General features: G+C 37.0%; 1 protein-coding gene across 7 annotated transcripts in view; it reads right to left on the bottom strand.

The window, feature by feature from the left end:
- CCDC138 (coiled-coil domain containing 138) overlaps nucleotides 1-21,279 on the bottom strand; it is a 133,578-nt gene that overhangs the window by 68,177 nt on the left and 44,122 nt on the right. For all 7 annotated transcript variants that reach the window (XM_059406390.1, XM_059406391.1, XM_059406392.1 and 4 more), the window contains exon 11: nucleotides 14,876-14,992. In XM_059406390.1, coding sequence (XP_059262373.1) covers nucleotides 14,876-14,992 — 117 coding nt within the window. The remainder of the gene's footprint in view (nucleotides 1-14,875; nucleotides 14,993-21,279) is intronic.

Below are 21,279 nucleotides of genomic sequence, written 5' to 3'. Positions count from 1 at the left end.
GGGGGGGTGGGATGTTGGGGGAACCAGGTGGTGGGTATTAGAGAGGGCACGGATTGCATGGAGCACTGGGTGTGGTACAAAAACAATGAATACTGTTATGCTGAAAATAAATAAAAAATTAATTTAAAAAAATACTAGGAATGAAACAGAAGGTATTACTACAAATACTGAGGACATCAAAAGGATATATAGAGAACAGTATAAAAAACTTTCCACATGTATATTGAACAGCTTAGACAAAATGGTTCATTCAATTCCTTAAAAAGCACAAATTTCTACAAATCACTTATATGAATTACATAACATCCCTTAATATAACTATTAAGGAAATTGAATTCATAGCTTTAAAACTCTCAGGGTGCCTAGAAGGCTCAGTCAGTTAAGTGTCTGCCTTTGGCTCAGGTCATGATCCCAGGGTCTTGGGATCAAGCCCCACATCAGGCTCCCTGCTCAGCGGGAGGCCTGCTTCTCCCTCTGCCTGCTGTTCTTCCTGCTTGTGCATGCACACGTGCTCTCTCTCTCTGTGTCAAATAAATAATTAATTATTTTTAAAAATCTCCCCAAAAGATAGCTCCAGGCTGACAATTTCATAGAAGAATTCTACCAAAAGTTTAAAGAATTAACATTAAATCTAACTTCTTTCAGAAAGAGAGGATGGAACACTTATCAATTAATTTTATGAACATAGTACTATCTTGATACAAAAACAGACAAAGATAGTATAAAAGAATAAAAACCGCAAACCAACAACTAATGAATATAGACTCTTTAACAAAATATTAGCAAAAAAATGCGGCAAATACAAAAAGAACTACACAACATGACTAAGTGGGCTTTATTTCAGGAATACATGGCTAATTTAGTTTTTGAAAGCCCATCAGTAATGCATCACATTGTCAGGTTAAAGGAAAAGAAAAATCACATGATCATATCAATAAATGCAAAAAAGCATTTGAAAGAAGTTTCAACACTCATTCATGATTAAAAAAACTCAGAAAAGCAGAAATAGAGGGGAACTAAAACTCTATAAAACCATAGCTAATATAATAGTTAAAGGACTCACTGTGTTCCCCCCTTAGATCAAGAACAAGCCAATGACATCCATTATCATTCATATTTACCATAGTTGTAGATACCGTAGCTAATGCAAAAGAAAAATTAAAGGCATACATATAAAAAAAAAAAAAGGAAAACAAAAAACTCTCATTTGCAGATCCATGACTTTGTAGAAAATTCCAAAGAACCTTCAAGGCAAATCCTAAAACTAGTAAGATCATTGTCACATGATACAGAATGAACAGAGTATCAACACAGACACCAAAATTTTAAAAATACCAACTGCAATCACTCAAAAACACTAAATACGCAGCTGATGATCTAACAAATAATGTACAAGAATTTTATGCTTAAAACTATGTAACATGGGGGCGCCTGACTGGTTCAGTAGATTAAGCCTCTGCCTTTGGCTCAGGTCATGATCTCAGGGTCCTGGAATCGAGCCCCGCATCAGGCTCCCTGCTCACAACAGAGCCTGCTTCCCCCTCTCCCCCACCTGCTGCTCCACCTACTTTTGATCTCTCTGTCAAATGAATAAATAAAATCTTAAAAAAATAAAAACAATGTAACAGATGAAAGAAATCAAATTTCTAAATTAAATGGAGAAACATATCATGTTCCTGAACTGGAAGACAACACAGTAAAGATGTCAATTTTTCTCAAATTTATATATAGGTTAATGCAATTCCTATCAAAATCCCTATAAGATATTTTGTGGATAGAGAAGATTATTCTAAAATTCATAAGGAAAGGCAAGGGAACTATTTTAGTTAAAACATTTTTAAAAAATAATAAAATGGGAGGAGATCAAAATACCCAATTTTAAAATATATTATAAAGGTACAGGAATCAACAGTATGGAATTGGCAAAGGAAAAGACAGGGAATGTAACAGAGAACCCAGAAAGAGACCCACAAAACTATTCCCAACCGACAAAGGTACAGAGGAAGGAAAGACTTTTCAATAAATGGTGCTGGAGCAACTGGGCATTTATTAACCTTGATCTAAATCTCACACCTCATACAAAATTAACTGAAACTGTACAAGGACTTACATGCAAACTGTAAAAGTATCAAACTTTAAGAAAAAAAAAAGGAGAAAATCTTTACAATCTCGGGTTAGGCAACAAATTCTTATACTTGACCCCTAAAGCAACATCCACAAAAAGAAAACTGATTAACTAGAAATCATTAAAATTTAAAAGTCTGCAAAAGACCCTGTTAAGATAATGAAAATACAAGAAAGAAAAAAATTTGTTTCCAAATGACATACCCAACAAAGGACTAGTATCCAAATATAAAGAACTCTCAAAACTCAACAACAGAAAACAGAGAGTCCATTAAAGAATGGGCAAAAGACACAAACAGACTGAAGAGGATATACCTGTAGAAAGCAAACACATAAAAAGGTATGTTTAGCCACTGGAGAGATGCAAATTAAAACTCCAATGGGAAAACAATACTATCAAGAATGGTGAAAATAGGGACGCCTGGGGTGGCTCAGTGGATTGAACCTCTGCCTTCTGCTCAGGTCATGATCCCGGGATCAAGCCTTGCATCGGGCTCCCTGCTCAGCGGGGAGCCTGCTTCTCCCCCTTCTCCTGCTCATGCTTGTATTCCTTCTCTCTCTGTCAAATACCTAAATAAAAACCTTTAAAAAAAAAAAAAAAGAAAAGAAAGAAAGACTGGTGAAAATAAAAAATAGTAATAACACTAAATGCTGGTGAGGTCAAGGAGAAACTAGATCACTCAGATATTGCTAGTGAGGGGGTAAATTAATAAAATCACTCTTAAAATTTGGCAGTTCACCAAAAAATTAAACATGCAGCTACCATACAACAACTGTATCCTTCGACATTTATCCCAGAGGAATAAAAACTTATTTATACACAAAAACCTGCACATCAACGTTTACAGCATTTATAATAGAAAAAAGTTGTTTCCTTTAACCAATGAATCATTAAAATGTGGTATATTCCTATCATGGAATCAACAAAAAGGAATGCCACAACTTAAACAGATCTCCAGCAAGTTATGCTAAGTGTAAAAATAAATAAATAAATAAATAAATAAATAAATAAATAAATCTCAAAGGGTTACATACTGTATATTACATTCAAATAGCATTTGTGATTTGACATAATTATAGAAATGGAGAAAAAGAAGTTAGTGGTGGGAGGAATTAAAGAAGGGGTGGGGCAAGAGGAAAGTGGGTATTGTTACAAAAGGTAACATGAGGATATCTGATTTCTGGTCAGGTGGATAAGGGGCTTGGAAGTTGTCACTCCAACCTAACAACAAGTAAAAAGCCAAACAACTGAAAAACTGACAGCTTTCTTAGATCCAAAAGAAGTGAGATCCCAGGACAAAACCCAAAATTTGGAGACAGAGGAGCATACAAAGAATTGCAACTTACTATGGAAGAAAACCATGAGCTGAAATCTCTGCAGGAACTGGTACCAACAAAGGAAAATCTGAGCTATAACTGAAAACTGCTGGAGGACCAGTGTGAAGAAGCTTGAGAGTTAAAAATGCCAGCTGGGGCCAGTCACAAGGGAGTTCCCAAATTTTACTGGTTTTAGCTCCAGGAGCTCTAACAGCTCTCACAGTGAAGACTAGAGAAAAATCCCCTCATGCTTCAGGTAAGGGAGTGAAACAGTGACCATTCTGAAATATGACAAATTTTGTTCTTATTATCACAGGATTAGTCCTCAAGAAAACTACTTTACCAGAGCTTCATCTACCGGGGTTTTATCAAAGTCTAATGGATTTAGGGACTTAGGGGAAAAGAAATAGCAAAATCCAGCCTGCTCTAGCAATTCTACCCCACCTCAGGGGGAGAAAAACTGGGAAGCACTCTATGAAGTTCACTGCCCAGGGACACAATCTCACCAAAAGACTGATATTGAATCATACAGCTATGTAACACTTCTCCTTCCTGAATATCTTAGGATGTATTAACGGGACACTTACAGCAGTCACTTTTACATGGTACAACATGTCCAGATAACAAGAAAAACTCACAAGGCGTGCTGAAAAGACAGAATAAGCATCAGAATCAGACTCAAACACAGTAGGAATGTTGGAATATGGATGCCTCTGTGTGTTCATGTGTGTACATATGCATGCTTATATATGCTTATGTGTAAGTGAAATGAATGACAGGAATGATACAAGGGAATACACGACAGGAAGAAGAAATCCACAGTATGTTGTTATAGTAGTCCCCCTTATCTGGGGGGCATGAGTTCCAAGACCCCTGGACCTGAAACCATGGACATTACCAAACCATTTATACACTACTGCTGCTGCCCCTCGGAACAATTTGTTACTTAAACTGTAACCCCTGGAGGATTTTACTAGTTGCCAAGCACATTCAGATATGGCCTTAAGAAACACTGATACTGACAACAGGTCTTTGGGGAGGACGATGTACGACCATGAAGCTGGGCAGCTGGGGATGCCCGGCTCGCTCAGGGCGGAATGCCGCCCCTTCACAGAAGCAGGCAGCTGGGGATGCCTGGCTCGCTCAGGGCAGAACGCCACCTGCTTCAGGGAAGCCGAGCACCCGGGAACGCCTGGTCCGGAACGCCTGGTTAGCTCCGGGTGGAACCAAAACCGCCTGCTTCCCGTGATTGCTCCTTTCTCTTCCCAGAAGTGCTCGTTGTTAGTTAGATGAGTCCTTTGAATGTGCTTGGTTAACTATAAACATTACCCTCTGCCTTGTTGACCTGCAAGAAGTGACTAACGTGTGACCTTCATCAATCCTTCTCTTGGCTATTGTTTTCTATCTAATAAAAGTGAGACTGTGGAGTTGCTCGTGGCAGCAGTCCTTTTCGACTGTTGTCCCCTGCTCACAGTCTTTTGCAGCTGACTTGTTTGTGCCTAATTCTTCTCACGTCGCCGACTGGAAGCGGCACACTGCGCCTTTTCCTATACATACATACCTATGATAAAGTTTAACTTATAAATTAGGCACAGTAAGAGATTAACAACAATAACTAATAATAAAATAGATTATAACAATACGTCTTTTCCTATACATACATACCTATGATAAAGTTTAACTTATAAGTTAGGCACAGTAAGAGATTAACAACAATAACTAATAATAAAATAGATTATAACAATATAATAAAAGTTATGTGAATGTGGTTTCTCTCAAAATGTCTTACTGTACTGTGCTTACCCTTCTTATGATTACAATGTAAGATGGTAAAATGTCTACAGAATGAGATGAAGTGAGGTGAATGAGACAGGCATTGTGACCTTATTTCGCGTTAGGCTAATAACAATTCTGACAATACTCTGGAAGGAGGATCATCTGCTTCTATACGATGGTTAACTGCAGCTAACTGAAACCACAGAAAATGCAAGCACAGATAAAGTAGGTCTACTGTATTATAAGACATCCACACTTCATGTAAAGCTATATAGTGTAATTTCAAAGTGGATTTAGATAGTTGTAAATGTATATTGCAAGCTGTAGGGCAACAACTAAAAAAATAAAAAAAGAAGTACAATTGATATGCTAAGAAAGAATGGAAAGTAAAAGCATATAAAATGTCCAATTAAAACCAAAAAAGCGGGGTGTCTGAGTGGCTCAGTGGGTTAAGCCTCTGCCTTCTGCTCAGGTCATAATCCCAGGGTCCTGGGATCAAGCCCCGCATCGAGCTCTCTGCTTGGCGGGGGAGGGGGGGTTGTGGTGGTGCCTGCTTCCCCCTCCCTCTCTGCCTGCCTCTCTGCCTGCTTGTGATCTCTCTCTCTGTCAAATAAATAAATGAAATCTTTAAAAAAATAAAATAAAAACACAAAAGGCAGAAGAAGAGAGAACAAAATAGGAACAAAGAACAATTATCAATGAATAAAAAATAGTAAAAATATGGTATGTATTAATCCAATAATATCAATAATCACCTTCAATACCAATAGTCAAAATATACCAATTGAGACTATTAGAATGAATCAAAATAAAAGACCCACTATACATTGTCCATAAGAAACCCACTTATTAAATATAAAATAAATACAGATTAAAAGTAAGTGGACAGAAATATATACCATGCTAATAGTAACCAAAAGAAAGCTAAAATAACTATATTAATTTCAGACAAAAAAAGAACACTAAACAATGATAGTCAATTCTTCAAAAATACATAATACCTTGGATACAGTAAATACTTTTTGGATACAACACCAAAGGCATGGTCCACAAAAAATAACTGAGAAGCTGGGCTTTTTTAAAATTAAAAACTATTCTGTCAAAGCAAGAGAAAAAAGCCACAGATTGGGAGGAGAAAATATTTACAAAGACACATCTGACAAAGAACTGTTACCCAAAATACAGAAAGAATTCTAAAAAGCCAACAGTAAGAAAACCCAATTAAAAAATGGGCAAAGAACCTAGAAACCTCACCAAAGAAATATACAGATGACAAATAGGTATATGAAAAGATACTCAATGGTATGTCATTAGGGAACCGAAAATTTAACCAACCAGATTTGACTATGTACCAATTAGAATAGCCAAAACACAAAACACTGACAACACCAAATGCTGATGAGAATGTGGAGCAAAAGAAATTCTCATTCACTCCTCCTGGAAATATAAAATGGTGTAGCCACCTTGGAAGGCAGCTTATAGTTTTACAAAGAACTAAACATATCTTAACGTATCTATCTAATAGTTGTGCTCCTTAGTATTTACCCAAAGGAGTCAAAAACTAATGTCATAGAAAAACCTGCACATGAATGTTTACAGCATCTTTATTCATACTTGCAAAAACTTGGAAGCAATCAAGATGTCCTTCAATAGGTGAATGGATAAATTGTGGTACATCTAGATGATGGAATATTATTCAGCACTGAAAAGAAATGAGCTATCAAACCATGAAAAGACATGGAGGAATCTTAAATCCATATTTTTAAGTGAAAGAAGCCAATCTGAAAAGGTTATATATTGCGTTACTCTAAGCTATATGACACTCTGTACAAGGAAAAGCTATCACATTATGTAAAAGACAAAGAATAAAAGGATTAGTAGTTTACAGGAGATAGGAGGGAAGTGTGACTAGGCAGGCACAGAAGTTTTTAGGGCAAACTATTATTAATAACAAATTATTCTGCATTATATTATATTTGGTGGTTATACACCATTATGTTTTTGTCTAAATTCATAGAATATAAAACACCAAGAGTGAATCCTAAGGTATGTAAATTATGGACTTGGAGTGAAATGACAGATCAATGTAGGTTCATCAATTCTAACAAATTATAGCAATTTGTACTAAATTCTGGTGGAAGAAGCTGAAGTGTGGGAGTCAGTAAATATGTGGGTTCAGAGAGTATACGGGAAATCTCTGTGTTCAATTTTGTTGTGAATCTAAATTTGCTCGAAAAAATGAAAGTCTGGGGGTGCCTGGGTGGCTCAGTGGGTTAAAGCCTCTGCCTTCAGCTCAGGTCATGATCCCAGGGTCCTGGGATCGAGCCCTACGTCGGGCTCTTTGCTCAGCAGGGAGCCTGCTTCCCTTCCTCTCTCTCTGCCTGCCTCTCTGCCTACTTGTGATCTCTGTCTGTCAAATAAATAAAATCTTAAAAAAAAAAAATGAAAGTCAGTATACATTAAAAAAAAGCAACATGAGGAATCTGGTGATTGAACTATTGTTATTTTGATTATATTAATATTATGGTTGTGATATTGTACTAGTTTTGTAAGATGTTACCACTGGGGGTAAAGTGGGTTAGGGAGACAAGTGATTTCTCTGTATTAGTTTTAATACTATAAGTGAATCTACAATTATGTCAAAATAAAAAGTTTAGTTTTAAAAACATACAATCAATCACTAAAATTAAAATATTAGAAATCCATAAATAAATGTTGAATAAACAAATGGGACAGTGGCAAGAATGCTACTTTTCACTAGAAACATAGATGTAGGCTAGCAGTACAGAATATAAAATACAGACTAGAATGCAGAGTATACATTTATAGGTAAAAATAAATGATAAATTATCTAAAGGAAAATGAAAAGAGTATTTGGAAGGAGGATAAAAGAAAGTTTTTATCAGAAAGTTCACTCAGTTTCTGAGCCTAGCCTTTTGTGGCTGAGAGTAAGCCAACCATTTTCAGAAACAATAATACAAATAGCAAAATTAAATTGTAAAGAGAAGACAGCAACATTACAAGATCTGATAATCCATATGACTTTGTTTAGTGAGACACGTATTAAGACCGGCTCCCGGCAAGCGGCAGAACAACGGAGCACAAAATCAGGACTTTTAAAAGTCTGTTCCGCTGAGGGACATCGCTCCAGAGGCTAAACCGGGACGAAGCCTACGCGGGGTGAGCGTGGCCTCAGGTCCTGCAGGGTGACAGAAGAATAGGGGGTGTCTGAGTGTCGCAGAGCTTGCGGGTATTGGAACGGGAAAACCAGCTACAGAGACAGAGCCGACAGTAAGCTCGCAGCTCGGGGTTACCTTGAACCGGTCGCAGGCTCGGTGAGCTCGGAGCGCGGCAGGAGGTCAGGCATACAGGAGTAACTGGGCCCTGTTCTCTGAGGGCGCACTGAGGAGTGGGGCCCTGGGCTCTCGGCTCCTCCGGCCAGAGACCAGGAGGCCGCCATTTGTATTCCCGTCCTCCGGAACTCTACGGAAAGCGCTCAGGGAACAAAAGCTCCTGAAAGCAAACCCTAGCGGATTACTCAGCCCCTGGTAAGGGCAGTGCAATTCCGGCTGGGGCAAAGACACGTGAGAATCACTACACCAGGCCCCTCCCCCAGAAGATCAAAAAGAAACCCAGCCAAGACCAAGTTCACCTACCAATGAGTGCGGTTTCAATACCAAGGAGAGCAGCTGAATTCCAGAGGGGGAGAAAACAAAGCACGGAACTCATGGCTTTCTCCCTGTGATTTTTTTAGTCTTGCAGTTAATTTACTTTTTTTCTTTTTCATTTTCTTTTCTCTTCTTCTGCTAAAAATTTTTTTAACTTTTACCCTTTTATTTTTTAACGTTTTTTAACTAGTTTATCTAACATATATATTTTTCCTTATTAAATTTTTCTTTATTCGTTTTCTTTTTTTAAATCTTTTATTTTTTTTTCTTTCTTTCTTTTTGAAACTCTTTTTATCCCCTTTCTCACAGCTCACGATTTGGGATCTCTTCTGATTTGGTTAAAGCATATTTTCCTGGGGTTATTGCCGCCCTTTTAGTATTTTACTTGCTCCTTCATATACTCTTATTTGGACAAAATGACAAGATGGAAAAATTCACCCCCCAAAAAAAGAACAAGAGGCAGTACCGAAGGCTATGGACCTATTCAATACAGACATTGCTAATATGTCACATCTAGAGTTCAGAATGACAATTCTCAAGGTTCTAGACGGGCTCGAAAAAGGCATGGAAGATATTAGAGAAACCCTCTCAGGAGATATAAAAGCCCTTTCTGGAGAAATAAAAGAACTAAAATCTAACCAAGTTGAAATCAAAAAAGCTATTAATGAGGTGCAATCAAAAACAGAGACTCTCACTACTAGGATAAATGAGGCAGAAGAAAGAATTAGCGATATAGAAGACCAAATGACAGAGAATAAAGAAGCTGAGCAAAAGAGGGACAAACAGCTACTGGACCACGAGGGGAGAATTCGAGAGTTAAGTGACACCATAAGACGAAACAACATTAGAATAATTGGGATTCCAGAAGAAGAAGAAAGAGAGAGGGGAGCAGAAGGTATACTGGAGAGAGTTATTGGGGAGAATTTCCCCATTATGGCAAAGGGAACAAGCATCAAAATTCAGGAGGTTCAGAGAACGCCCCTCAAAATCAATAAGAATAGGCCCACACCCCAACACCTAATAGTAAAATTTACAAGTCTTAGTGACAAAGAGGAAATCCTGAAAGCAGCCCGGGAAAAGAAGTCTGTAACATACAATGGTAAAAATATTAGATTGGCAGCTGACTTATCCACAGAGACCTGGCAGGCCAGAAAGAGCTGGCATGATATTTTCAGAGCACTAAATGAGAAAAACATGCAGCCAAGAATACTATATCCAGCTAGGCTATCATTGAAAATAGAAGGAGAGATTAAAAGCTTCCAGGACAAACAAAACTGAAAGAATTTGCCAACACCAAACCAGCTCTACAAGAAATATTGTAAGGCGTCCTCTAAGCCAAGAGAGAGCCTACAAGTGGTAGATCAGTAAAGAACAGAGACAATATACAGTAACAGTCACCCTACAGGCAATACAATGGCACGAAATTCATATCTCTCAATAGTTACCCTGAATGTTAATGGGCTAAATGCCCCAATCAAAAGACACAGGGTATCAGAATGGATTAAAAAAAAAAAAACCATCTATATTTTGCCTCCAAGAAACTCATTTTAAGCCTGAAGAGACCTCCAGATTTAAAGTGAGGGGGTGGAAAAGAATTTACCATGCTAATGGACATCAGAAGAAAGCAGGAGTGGCAATCCTTATATCAGATCAATTAGATTTTAAGCCAAAGACTATAATAAGAGATCAGGAAGGACACTTTATCATACTCAAAGGGTCTGTCGAACAAGAAGATTTAACAATTTTAAATATCTATGCCCCCAGCGTGGGAGCAGCCAACTGTATAAACCAATTAATAACAAAATCAAAGAAACACATCAACAATAATACAATAATAGTAGGGGACTTTAACACTCGCCTCACCAAAATGGACAAATCATCCAAGCAAAAGATCAACAGGGAAATAAAGGCCTTAAAGGACACACTGGACCAGATGGACATCACAAATATATTCAGAACATTCCATCCCAAAGCAACAGAATACACATTCTTCTCTAGTGCACATGGAACATTCTCCAGAATAGATCACATCCTTGGTCCTAAATCAGGACTCAACCGATATCAAAAGATTGGGATCATTCCCTGCATATTTTCAGACCACAGCGCTCTGACGATAGAACTCAACCACAAGAGGAAGTTTGGAAAGAACCCAAATACATGGAGACTAAACAGCATCCTTCTAAAGAATGAATGGGTCAACCGGGAAATTAAAGAAGAATTGAAAAAAATCATGCAAACAAATGATAATGAAAACACAACGGTTCAAAATCTGTGGGACACAGCAAAGGCAGTCCTGAGAGGAAAATATATAGCGGTACAAGCCTTTCTCAAGAAACAAGAAAGGTCTCATGTACACAACCTAACCCTACACCTAAAGGAGCTGGAGAAAGAACAAGAAAGAAACCCTAAGCCCAGCAGGAGAAGAGAAATCATAAAGATCAGAGCAGAAATCAATGAAATAGAAACCAAAAAAACAATAGAACAAATCAACAAAACTAGGTGCTGGTTCTTTGAAAGAATTAATAAAATTGATAAACCCCATGCCCGACTTATCAAAAGAAAAGAGAAAGGACCCAAATAAATAAAATCATGAATGAAAGAGGAGAGATCACAACTAACACCAAAGAAATACAAACTATTATAAGAACATACTATGAGCAACTCTACGCCAACAAATTTGACAATCTGGAAGAAATGGATGCATTCCTAGAAACATATAAACTACCACAACTGAACCAGGAAGAAATAAAAAGCCTGAACAGACCCATAACCAGTAAGCAGACTGAAACAGTCATTAAAAATCTCCAAACAGGGCGCCTGGGTGGCTCAGTGGGTTAAGCCACTGTCTTCGGCTCAGGTCATGATCTCAGGGTCCTGGGATTGAGTCCCGCATCGGGCTCAGCGGGGAGCCTGCTTCCCTCTCTTTCTCTGCCTGCCTCTCCGACTTCTTGTGATTTCTCTCTGTCAAAAATAATTAAAATCTTAAACAAAAAAAAATCTCCAAACAAACAAAAGCCCAGGGCCAGATGGCTTCCCGGGGAAATTCTACCAAACATTTAAAGAAGAACTAATTCCTATTCTCCTGAAACTGTTCCAAAAAATAGAAATGGAAGGAAAACTTCCAAACTCATTTTATGAGGCCAGCATCACCTTGATCCCAAAACCAGACAAGGATCCCATCAAAAAAGAGAGCTATCGACCAATATCATTGATGAACACAGATGCAAAAATTCTCACCAAAATACTAGCCAATAGGATTCAACAGTACATTAAAAGGATTATTCACTCCGACCAAGTGGGATTTATTCCAGAGCTGCAAGGTTGGTTCAAATCCGCAAATCAATCAATGTGATACAACACATCAATAAAAGAAAGAACAAGAACCATATGATACTCTCAATAGATGCTGAAAAAGCATTTGACAAAGTACAGCATCCCTTCCTGATAAAAACTCTTCAAAGTAAAGGGATAGAGGGCACATGCATCATTATTATCAAAGCCATTTATGAAAAACCCACCGCAAATATGATTCTCAATGGAGAAAAACTGAAAGCTTTTCCGCTAAGGTCAGGAATACGGCAGGCATGTCCATTATCACCACTGCTATTCAACATAGTACTAGAAGTCCTAGCCTCAGCAATCAGACAACAAAAGGAAATTAAAAGCATCCACATTGGCAAAGAAGAAGTCAAACTATCACTCTTCGCAGATGATATGATACTATATGTGGAAAACCCAAAAGGCTCCACTCCAAAACTGCTAGAACTTGTACAGGAATTCAGTAAAGTGTCAGGATATAAAATCAATGCACAGAAATCAGTTGCAATTTCTCTACACCAACAACAAGACAGAAGAAAGAGAAATTAAGGAATCAATCCCATTTACAATTGCACCCAATACCATAAGATACCTAGGAATAAACCTAACCAATGAGGCACAGAATCTATACTCAGAAAACTATAAAGTACTCATGAAAGAAATTGAGGAAGACACAAAGAAATGGAAAAATGTTCCATGCTCCTGGATTGGAAGAATAAATATTATGAAAATGTCTATGCTACCTAAAGCAATCTACACATTTAATGCAATTCCTATCAAAGTACCATCCATCTTTTTCAAAGAAATGGAACAAATAATTCTAAAATTTATATGGAACCAGAAAAGACCTCGAATAGCCAAAGGGATATTGAAAAAGAAAGCCATAGTTGGTGGCATCACAATTCCGGACTTCAAGCTCTATTACAAAGCTGTCATCATCAAGACAGCATGGTACTGGCACAAAAAGGACACACAGATCAATGGAACAGAATAGAGAGCCCAGAAATAGACCCTCAACTCTATGGTCAACTAATCTTTGACAAAGCAGGAAAGAATGTCCAATGGAAAAAAGACAGCCTCTTCAATAAATGGTGCTGGGAAAATTGGACAGCCACATGCAGAAAAATGAAATTGGACCATTTCCTTACACCACACACGAAAATAGACTCAAATGGATGAAGGACCTCAATGTGAGAAAGGAATCCATCAAAATCCTTGAGGAGAACACAGGCAGCAACCTCTTTGACCTCAGCCGCAGCAACATCTTCCTAGGAACATCTCCAAAAGCAAGGGAAGCAAGGGCAAAAATGAACTATTGGGATTTTATCAAGATCAAAAGCTTTTGCACAACAAAGGAAACAGTTAACAAAACCAAAAGACAACTGGCAGAATGGGAGAAGATATTTACAAACGACATATCAGATAAAGGGCTAATGTCCAAAGTCTATAAAGAACTTAGCAAACTCAACACCCAAAGAACAAATAATCCAATCAAGAAATGGGCAGAGGATATGAACAGACATTTCTGCCAAGAAGACATCCAGATGGCCAACAGACACATGAAAAAGTGCTCCATATCACTCGGCATCAGGGAAATACAAATCAAAACCACAATGAGATAGCACCTCACACCAGTCAAAATGGCTAAAATCAACAAGTCAGGAAATGACAGATGCTGGCGAGGATGCAGAGAAAGGGGAACCCTCCTACACTGTTGGTGGAAATGCAAGCTGGTGCAGCCACTCTGGAAAACAGCATGGAAGTTCCTCAAAATGTTGAAAATAGAACTGCCCTATGACCCAGCAATTGCACTACTGGGTATTTACCCTAAAGATACAAACATAGTGATGTGAAGGGGCATGTGCACCCGAATGTTTATAGCAGCAATGTCCACACTAGCCAAACTATGGAAAGAACCTAGATGTCCATCAACAGATGAATGGATAAAGAAGATGTGGTATATATACCCAATGGAATACTATGCAGCCATCAAAAGAAATGAAATCTTGCCATTTGCGACAATGTGGATGGAACTAGAGCGTATCATGCTTAGCGAAATAAGTCAAGCAGAGAAAGACAACTATCATATGATCTCCCTGATATGAGGAAGTGGTGATGCAACATGGGGGCTTAAGCGGGTAGGAGAAGAATCAATGAAACAAGATGGAATTGGGAGGGAGACAAACCATAAGTGACTCTTAATCTCACAAAACAAACAGGGTTGCTGGGGGAAGAGGGGTTGGGTGAAGGGGGGTGGTGTTATGGACATTGGGGAGGGTATGTGCTTTGGTGAATGCTGTGAAGTGTGTAAACCTGGTGATTCACAGACCTGTACCCCTGGGGATAAAAATATATTATGTTTATAAAAAATTAAAAATAAAAAAATTTCAAAAAATAATAAAATAAATAAAAATAAATAAATAAAAAATGACCAAATAGAGTGATACTTACTTTACAATTTTGAAACTCAAAAAACAATGTGGCATATTAAATCAAACCTAGGGCTCTGAGAAATAATATTTATAAAAGGAGAAAGTACTGAATAAAGCAAAGGCAGAAAATCCTGTAATATAAACAGAACAAAGAAAAATAAACCTGTAAAAGAACAAGATCAAGACAAATAATACTATTCAGTATTAATACTAAAAGATAGACTACTATTAATCAATTACCTGTGTTCCCGCATCTAGCTGTCTTAGAGACCAATATATAAATTTTACAAAAGGCTCATGAAGCTTGGTATTCACAAAAGGCATCCACTGTAGCTGCTCTGTCATCATAGGCAAAAGCTAAAGATAAAATGGCAGAAGTTATAAATGCACAGTAATGTTAGATGGTGAAAGTCAATTACCACAACTCCCCCAAAATTTTTTTCAAAAGAAAAAAGTTCTGTAATAAAAATCCTCACTTTGAAACCAAATGCAACACAATACAGAAATATATATTTGAAATTTTAAATATGTACATCCTTTAACCCAGCACATTAGTCATCAAAGATTTTAAGGGAATGAAGCTGTATAGACATTCCCTGGACTTCAAATGGACAAATAAATTTATAATACATATATAACCATAAAAATGGTAAGAGAATCTGTATTTAGGTGATAAAAGGTTACCAAAGGGCAAATGTAATCAGATCCCATTTATATAAAATATCTGTACGAATTTATATTGAAAGAGATATATGAAAGAACGTTTTTAAAAAACACTCTGAGAGCTCTGCCTTCAGCTTGAAGTCTGCTTGAGATTCTCTCTTCCCCTCCCACTGCCCCTCCTCCCCACCCTTATCCCTGCTCACAAAGGTAGGTGCACTTGCACTGTCTACAATGAATAAAAAATAAAGATATTAATAATAAAAATTTTAAAACTGAGATAATACTTTATTCTTAGTATGTCTGTCTTGCACAAATATCTTAATAATTAAAGTCAATTGGTAAAAATAATCAACTGTTTAAAAAAGATGTCTATGAAAAAACACATCAAAAGTATATCATTTTGCTAAAAGATTTTAAGACCATAAAGATATTCTATGCCTTTGGTGAAATACTACTACTTCTGGTATATTAGCCTAAGAAAAACACCTAAAATACTCCCCACCTCCAAAAGCACAAGTATAAAAATAGTTAAAGTCACATTCTTTGCAAAAACAAAAATGCAGAGGAAACTTAATTACCTAGCAATAAGGAAATGGTTAAGTCATGTATATAACCACTTAGGGAACTAAAGATTGTGAACAAGAAAAATATTAATAATAAATTAAGCAAAAACAATAAAAGCTAGGATACAAAATCATATGTAATTTGATCAAGAGGTATGGAAATAAACACACGAGTTTGGAAGGATATATCTGACCTTTCATCGTACCATCTAGGGACTTCTGACCACTTGCACCTTTAGAAATACTGGCTTCTCTGACACCAATTTCTCCTACTTTTCCTTCTACTTCTCTAGTCACTATCTGTCTCTATGGTTGGTTCACTGTCACTCACCTGGTCATAAAATGTTGGGATTCTTCAAATTTAGCATTAACTCATAGAGACTGATTCCCATATTTACATATTGTTATGCATCCCTTTACATATCTCTCTATCTCTCTCTTCCCTGGCTCTGGTCCCTTATATCAAAACCTAGTAAACATATCCATTTTGGTATCACAAACTGAGCTTGTCCAGAATTTATCAGATGAAGGAGGCTCAAACCCAGATCTACTCCAGTATTTATTTTAAGTGAATGCTACTTATATTCACCCAATTTAACAAAAGTTAAGAAACCTGGGAGCCAAAGTGGACACAAAAATTTATATACCAGATCCATTACAAAGTCTCATCTATTTTACCTCAACAGTCTACTCCTGATTCCATAACCACGATTCTAACAAAAATTACTATCTTCTTTCACCCAAACTACTTAGGAGTTTCCTAAATATTCAGCATCTGCTCTGGCACCTTCAAACCTATTTCCATGTAGCAGCCAACAGGATCCTTTTAAAGCATAAACCTGATGCTATTTTCTCCTTAAAGGTCTTCACTGGTTTCCTACTACTTAATTATCATTTTCTGGAATGAAATTTCAAGCAAAATTGAAAAATTAGAGATACCTCAAGTTGAAAAATGTCAAACCTGTATTTTTGTGGGTGAATGGAATTTAGCAACTACTTAATCTCTCTTAAGGCCATAACTCCAGTAAAACTTTATATACTTAATCCCTCTCACCCTATATTTTAATATGAGATTTCAAACTGGGGAAGAGTGTACCTGGGTGGTTCAGTTAAGCATCTGCCTCCCTCCAGCTCAGGTCATGATCCCAGGGTCTTGGAATTGAGTCCTAAGTTGGGTTCCCTGGTCAGCAGGGAGCCTGCTTCTCCCTCTTCCTGCTGCTCCCCCTGCTTGTGTGCAGGTGCTCTCCCTACCAAATAAATAAAAATCTTTAAAACTGAATCAAAGTGATTTAGGATGCCTATCTGGCTCAGTCAGTAGAGCACATGGCCCTTGATCTTGGGATTGTGAGTTCAAGTACCTAGCTGGGAGGAGGGAAGAGGGGGAAGAAGAAGAAAAAAGAAGGTAGAAGGAAGGAGTAGAAGGAGAAGGAGAAAGAGGAGAATGAGAACTTTGTCATATTGGTTATATAACACTAAAAGGAAGCGTGCAAAAAAATTAAGAATGTGAGATACTCAACTGAGCTTGACTCTCCGACAAGTTATTTGTACAAAATATGGGAGGCAAGAAGGATGGTGCAGGAAGTAAAGTATCCCAAGTTTAAAGAGACTTGGGAAACATTAAGACCAAGAGAACCACAAAGGGATGGTTATAGTTTATTTTTGTTGTGGTGAATTTAATGTTAATAATTTTATAATTCACACACCATAAACTTCCCCTATTTAAAGTGTACAATTAAATGATTTTTAGTTTATTCACACAATTGTTAAATCATCATCACAGTTAGTTTTAAAACATTTTCATCACCTACTCCCCCAAACCCCTAACATTAGCAGTTACCTCAATATTTTCCCCAACTATTCCAGCCTGAGGCAACCACTAATCTGCCTTCCTATATACGTTTACCTTTTCTGGATTTTTCATATAAATGTCATCATACAATATGTGGTCTCTTGTGACTTGCTTCTTTCACTGCCAGTATCTTCAAAATTCATTCACGCTGTAGTATGCATCAAATATATCATTCCTTTTTACCACCAAATGCTACTCCATTGTATATACAGACCATTTTATTTATCCATTTGTCCACTGATGGACATTTGGGTTGTTTCCGCTTTTTGGCTATTATGAATCATGCTGCTATGAACATTCATGTATAAATTTCTCTGTGCACATATGCCTTCATTTCTCCTACTTAGGAGTATAACTGCTGACTTATATAGTAAATCAATGCTAAATCTTTTCAGGAAATGCCAGACCATTTTCCAAATGTACTACATGGTTTTACATTTTCACCAGCAGTGTATGAGTTTCAATTTCTTCATTCACATTTTGGCTACAGTTAAGATTATTTTTTTAATCTTAGCCATACTAGTGGGTGGGATATAGCAACGTGGTTTTGATTTGCACTTCCCAAAATTAGTAGAACATAATTTCATGTGCTAATTGACTATTTGTATATGATTTTTAGAGAAATGTCTAATCAGATCCATACTGCATTTTTATTTGGGCTTTCTTTTTATCGCCGAGTTACAAGGCTTTTTAAAAAATATTTCAGATAGAAGCCCCTTATCAGATATGTGATTTTAAAAATATTTCCTTCATCAGTAGGGTTGTCTTTTGACTTCCATGATGGATCCTCTGAAGCACAAACCTTAAAAAAAAAAGGGTTGTCTCAGATTTTTTTTTGTTAGAATTTTCTCAGCAATAGAGGTTTGTCTGTCTTCTGTTCGGTCTCAACAACAGTCAGCATTTATTGGACATGTGTTTTTATCAAGGCACTATAAGGGGCTAGGGCTGCAGAGATGTAGAAGTCAAACTGGCTGGCAAGGCTCCCAAAGATCACCATTCTTCAACCCTGCTTTCTTCTGTCTGCCCATTTCTCTGTTCATACCTGGTACTCCAGCCATCCAGACCTTTTGTAAATAATTAAGATACATTGCTCTTTTCCCAATTCCATGTTTTCTCACGTTATTTCCACATTCCCCATTACTAAAATGACTGACAAACTGAATATATCTAAGGTGTATAATGTGATATCCTAGTATATGCATGCACTGTGAAATGACTACACAACCAAGCTAATTAACATATCCACAGTTACTTTTTTTTCCCTTGGGGGGGTTAGTAAGAACACTTAAGACCTCTGAGGTGTTAGGTGAGCTCTCACTGTAGTTTTGTTTTGATCTGTACTTCTCAGATTATCTGATACTGATTTTTTTCATATACCTATTGGCTATGTATGTATCTTCTTTAGAAAAATTTCTATTCATGGGGCACCTGGGTGGCTCAGTCAGTTGAGCACCAACTCCTGATTTTGGCTCAGGTCATGATCTCAGGGTCATGGGATCAAGCCCCGCATGAGACTCCATGCTCAGGGGAGTTTGAGATTCTCTTTCCCTCTGCCCCTCCCCACCCCGCAGTGTGCATGCGCTCTCTCTAAAATAAATCTTTTTTTAAAATGTCTATCCAGGTCTTTTATCCATTTTTTAATCAGTTAAGTTTTAAATTTTGATAAAACTCAATTTACCTTCTTTCGTTGGTTCCTTGTGCTTTTGTCATATTTAAGAAAACACCACCAAATCCAATGGCACAATTTACTTGTATGTTTTTGCCAAAGAGTTTTGTACATTTTACCTCTCATGTGTAGGCCTTGGATGCACTGTGAGGGTTCATTTCTGGATTCTCAATTCTAGCCCCTTGATCTATATATATCTATCCTCATGCCAACATTACATTCTATTCATTACTGTATCTTTGCAGGAAAACTTAAAATCAGGAAGTCCTTAAAATCAGTCCTCCAACTCTGTCCTTTTTTCAACCTTCTTTTGGATATTCTAGGTCTCTGGCATTTCCATAAGAATTTCAGGAGAGGTTATTAATATCTGCCAAGAAGCCAGCTGGGATTTTATAAAAGTTGCACTGAATACATAGATCAGTTTAGGAAGTATTAGTACACTAAGTATTCCAAACCATGAATAAGGATGTCATTCGATCTTAACTAGATCTTTTTAATTTTTCAGCAATATTTCAGTTTCAAAGCATGAGTTTTACACCTCTTTTGAAAACCTGATTCCTAAATATTTTATTCTTTTTGGTGTCACTGAAAATGGAATTGTTTTCTTAAATTCATTTTCAACTGTTCATTGCTAGTGTATATATACACAATTGACTTTTTGAATAGTGAACTTGTATCCTTTAACCTTAATTTGTGTATTAGTTTTAGTAGTTTTTTAGTGAATTTCTTAGGTTTCTATATAAATGAGATCGTATCATCTGCAAATAGTTTTACTTTCTTTCTACTCTGGATGTCTTTATTTCATTTTCTTAACTAACCACCCTGGCTACAACCTCCAGTACAATGTTGAATAGAAGAGGTGAGAGTTAAGTATTCTCTTGTTCCTAATTTTAGAGAGAAAGCGTACAGTTTTTCTTCATTAAGTATAATGTTAGCTGTGGAGGTGCTGTAGATATGCTTTTCCAGGTTACCTCTAGCATTTCACTGCTTTTATCATAAAGGTATGCTGGATTGTCAAATATTTTTTCTGTATCTACTGAGAAAATCATGTGACTTTTGTCTTTATTCTACTGATTTCTTTTTTTTTTTTTAAGATTTTATTTATTTATTTGACAGACAGATATCACAAGTAGGCAGAGAGAGAGAGAGAGGAGGAAGCAGGCTCTCCACAGAGCAGACAGCCCGATGCAGGGCTCTATCCCAGGACCCTGGGATCATGACCTGAGCCGAAGGCAGAGGCTTTAACCCACTGAGCCACCCAGGCGCCCCACGAGCTGATTTCTAAAGGTTAAGTCAACCTTAGATTCCTAGGAAAAAATATACTCAGTTATGGTATATAATTCTTTTTTATGTGGCTGGATTCCATTTACTTGTATTGGATTAAGGATTTTTGAGTCAGTAATCAAGAGAAATTGGTTTCTAGTGTTCTTGTGATGTATTTGTTTGGTTTTGTTATCATGGTAATGCTGGCCTCATAAAATGAATTGGTAAGTGTGGCCTCATAAAATGAATTCTCTGTTTTTGAAAAAAGTTCATGAAGAATTTTTATTAATTTTTAAAATGTCTGGTAGAATTCACCAGTGAAGCAATTTCACCAAAGAAAAGAAGGCCTTTTCTTTGAAGGTAGGCTTTTGATTCATTTAATCTCCTTACTTGTTACAAACCAACTTAACTTTTCTGTTTCTTCTTGAGTCATTTTTGATAGTTTCTGTCTCTCTAGGAATTTGTTACTTATCTACTTTATTAGTCTATAATTATTAGTAGTATTTCCTTATAAACCTATCTATAGGCTGATAATAATCCACTTTTATTCCCAATTTTAGTAATCTTGGATTGGCCTCTCTTCAGTTGGCCAATCTAGCTAAGGGAAATATTAAAAGGGGTCCTCTAAGCAAAGAAAGAG

This window comes from Mustela nigripes, chromosome 7 (assembly GCF_022355385.1).
Source record: "Mustela nigripes isolate SB6536 chromosome 7, MUSNIG.SB6536, whole genome shotgun sequence".
NCBI lineage: Eukaryota > Metazoa > Chordata > Mammalia > Carnivora > Mustelidae > Mustela > Mustela nigripes.
Note: the sequence above shows the minus strand (reverse complement) of the source record. Positions and strands in the feature narration are given on the sequence as shown.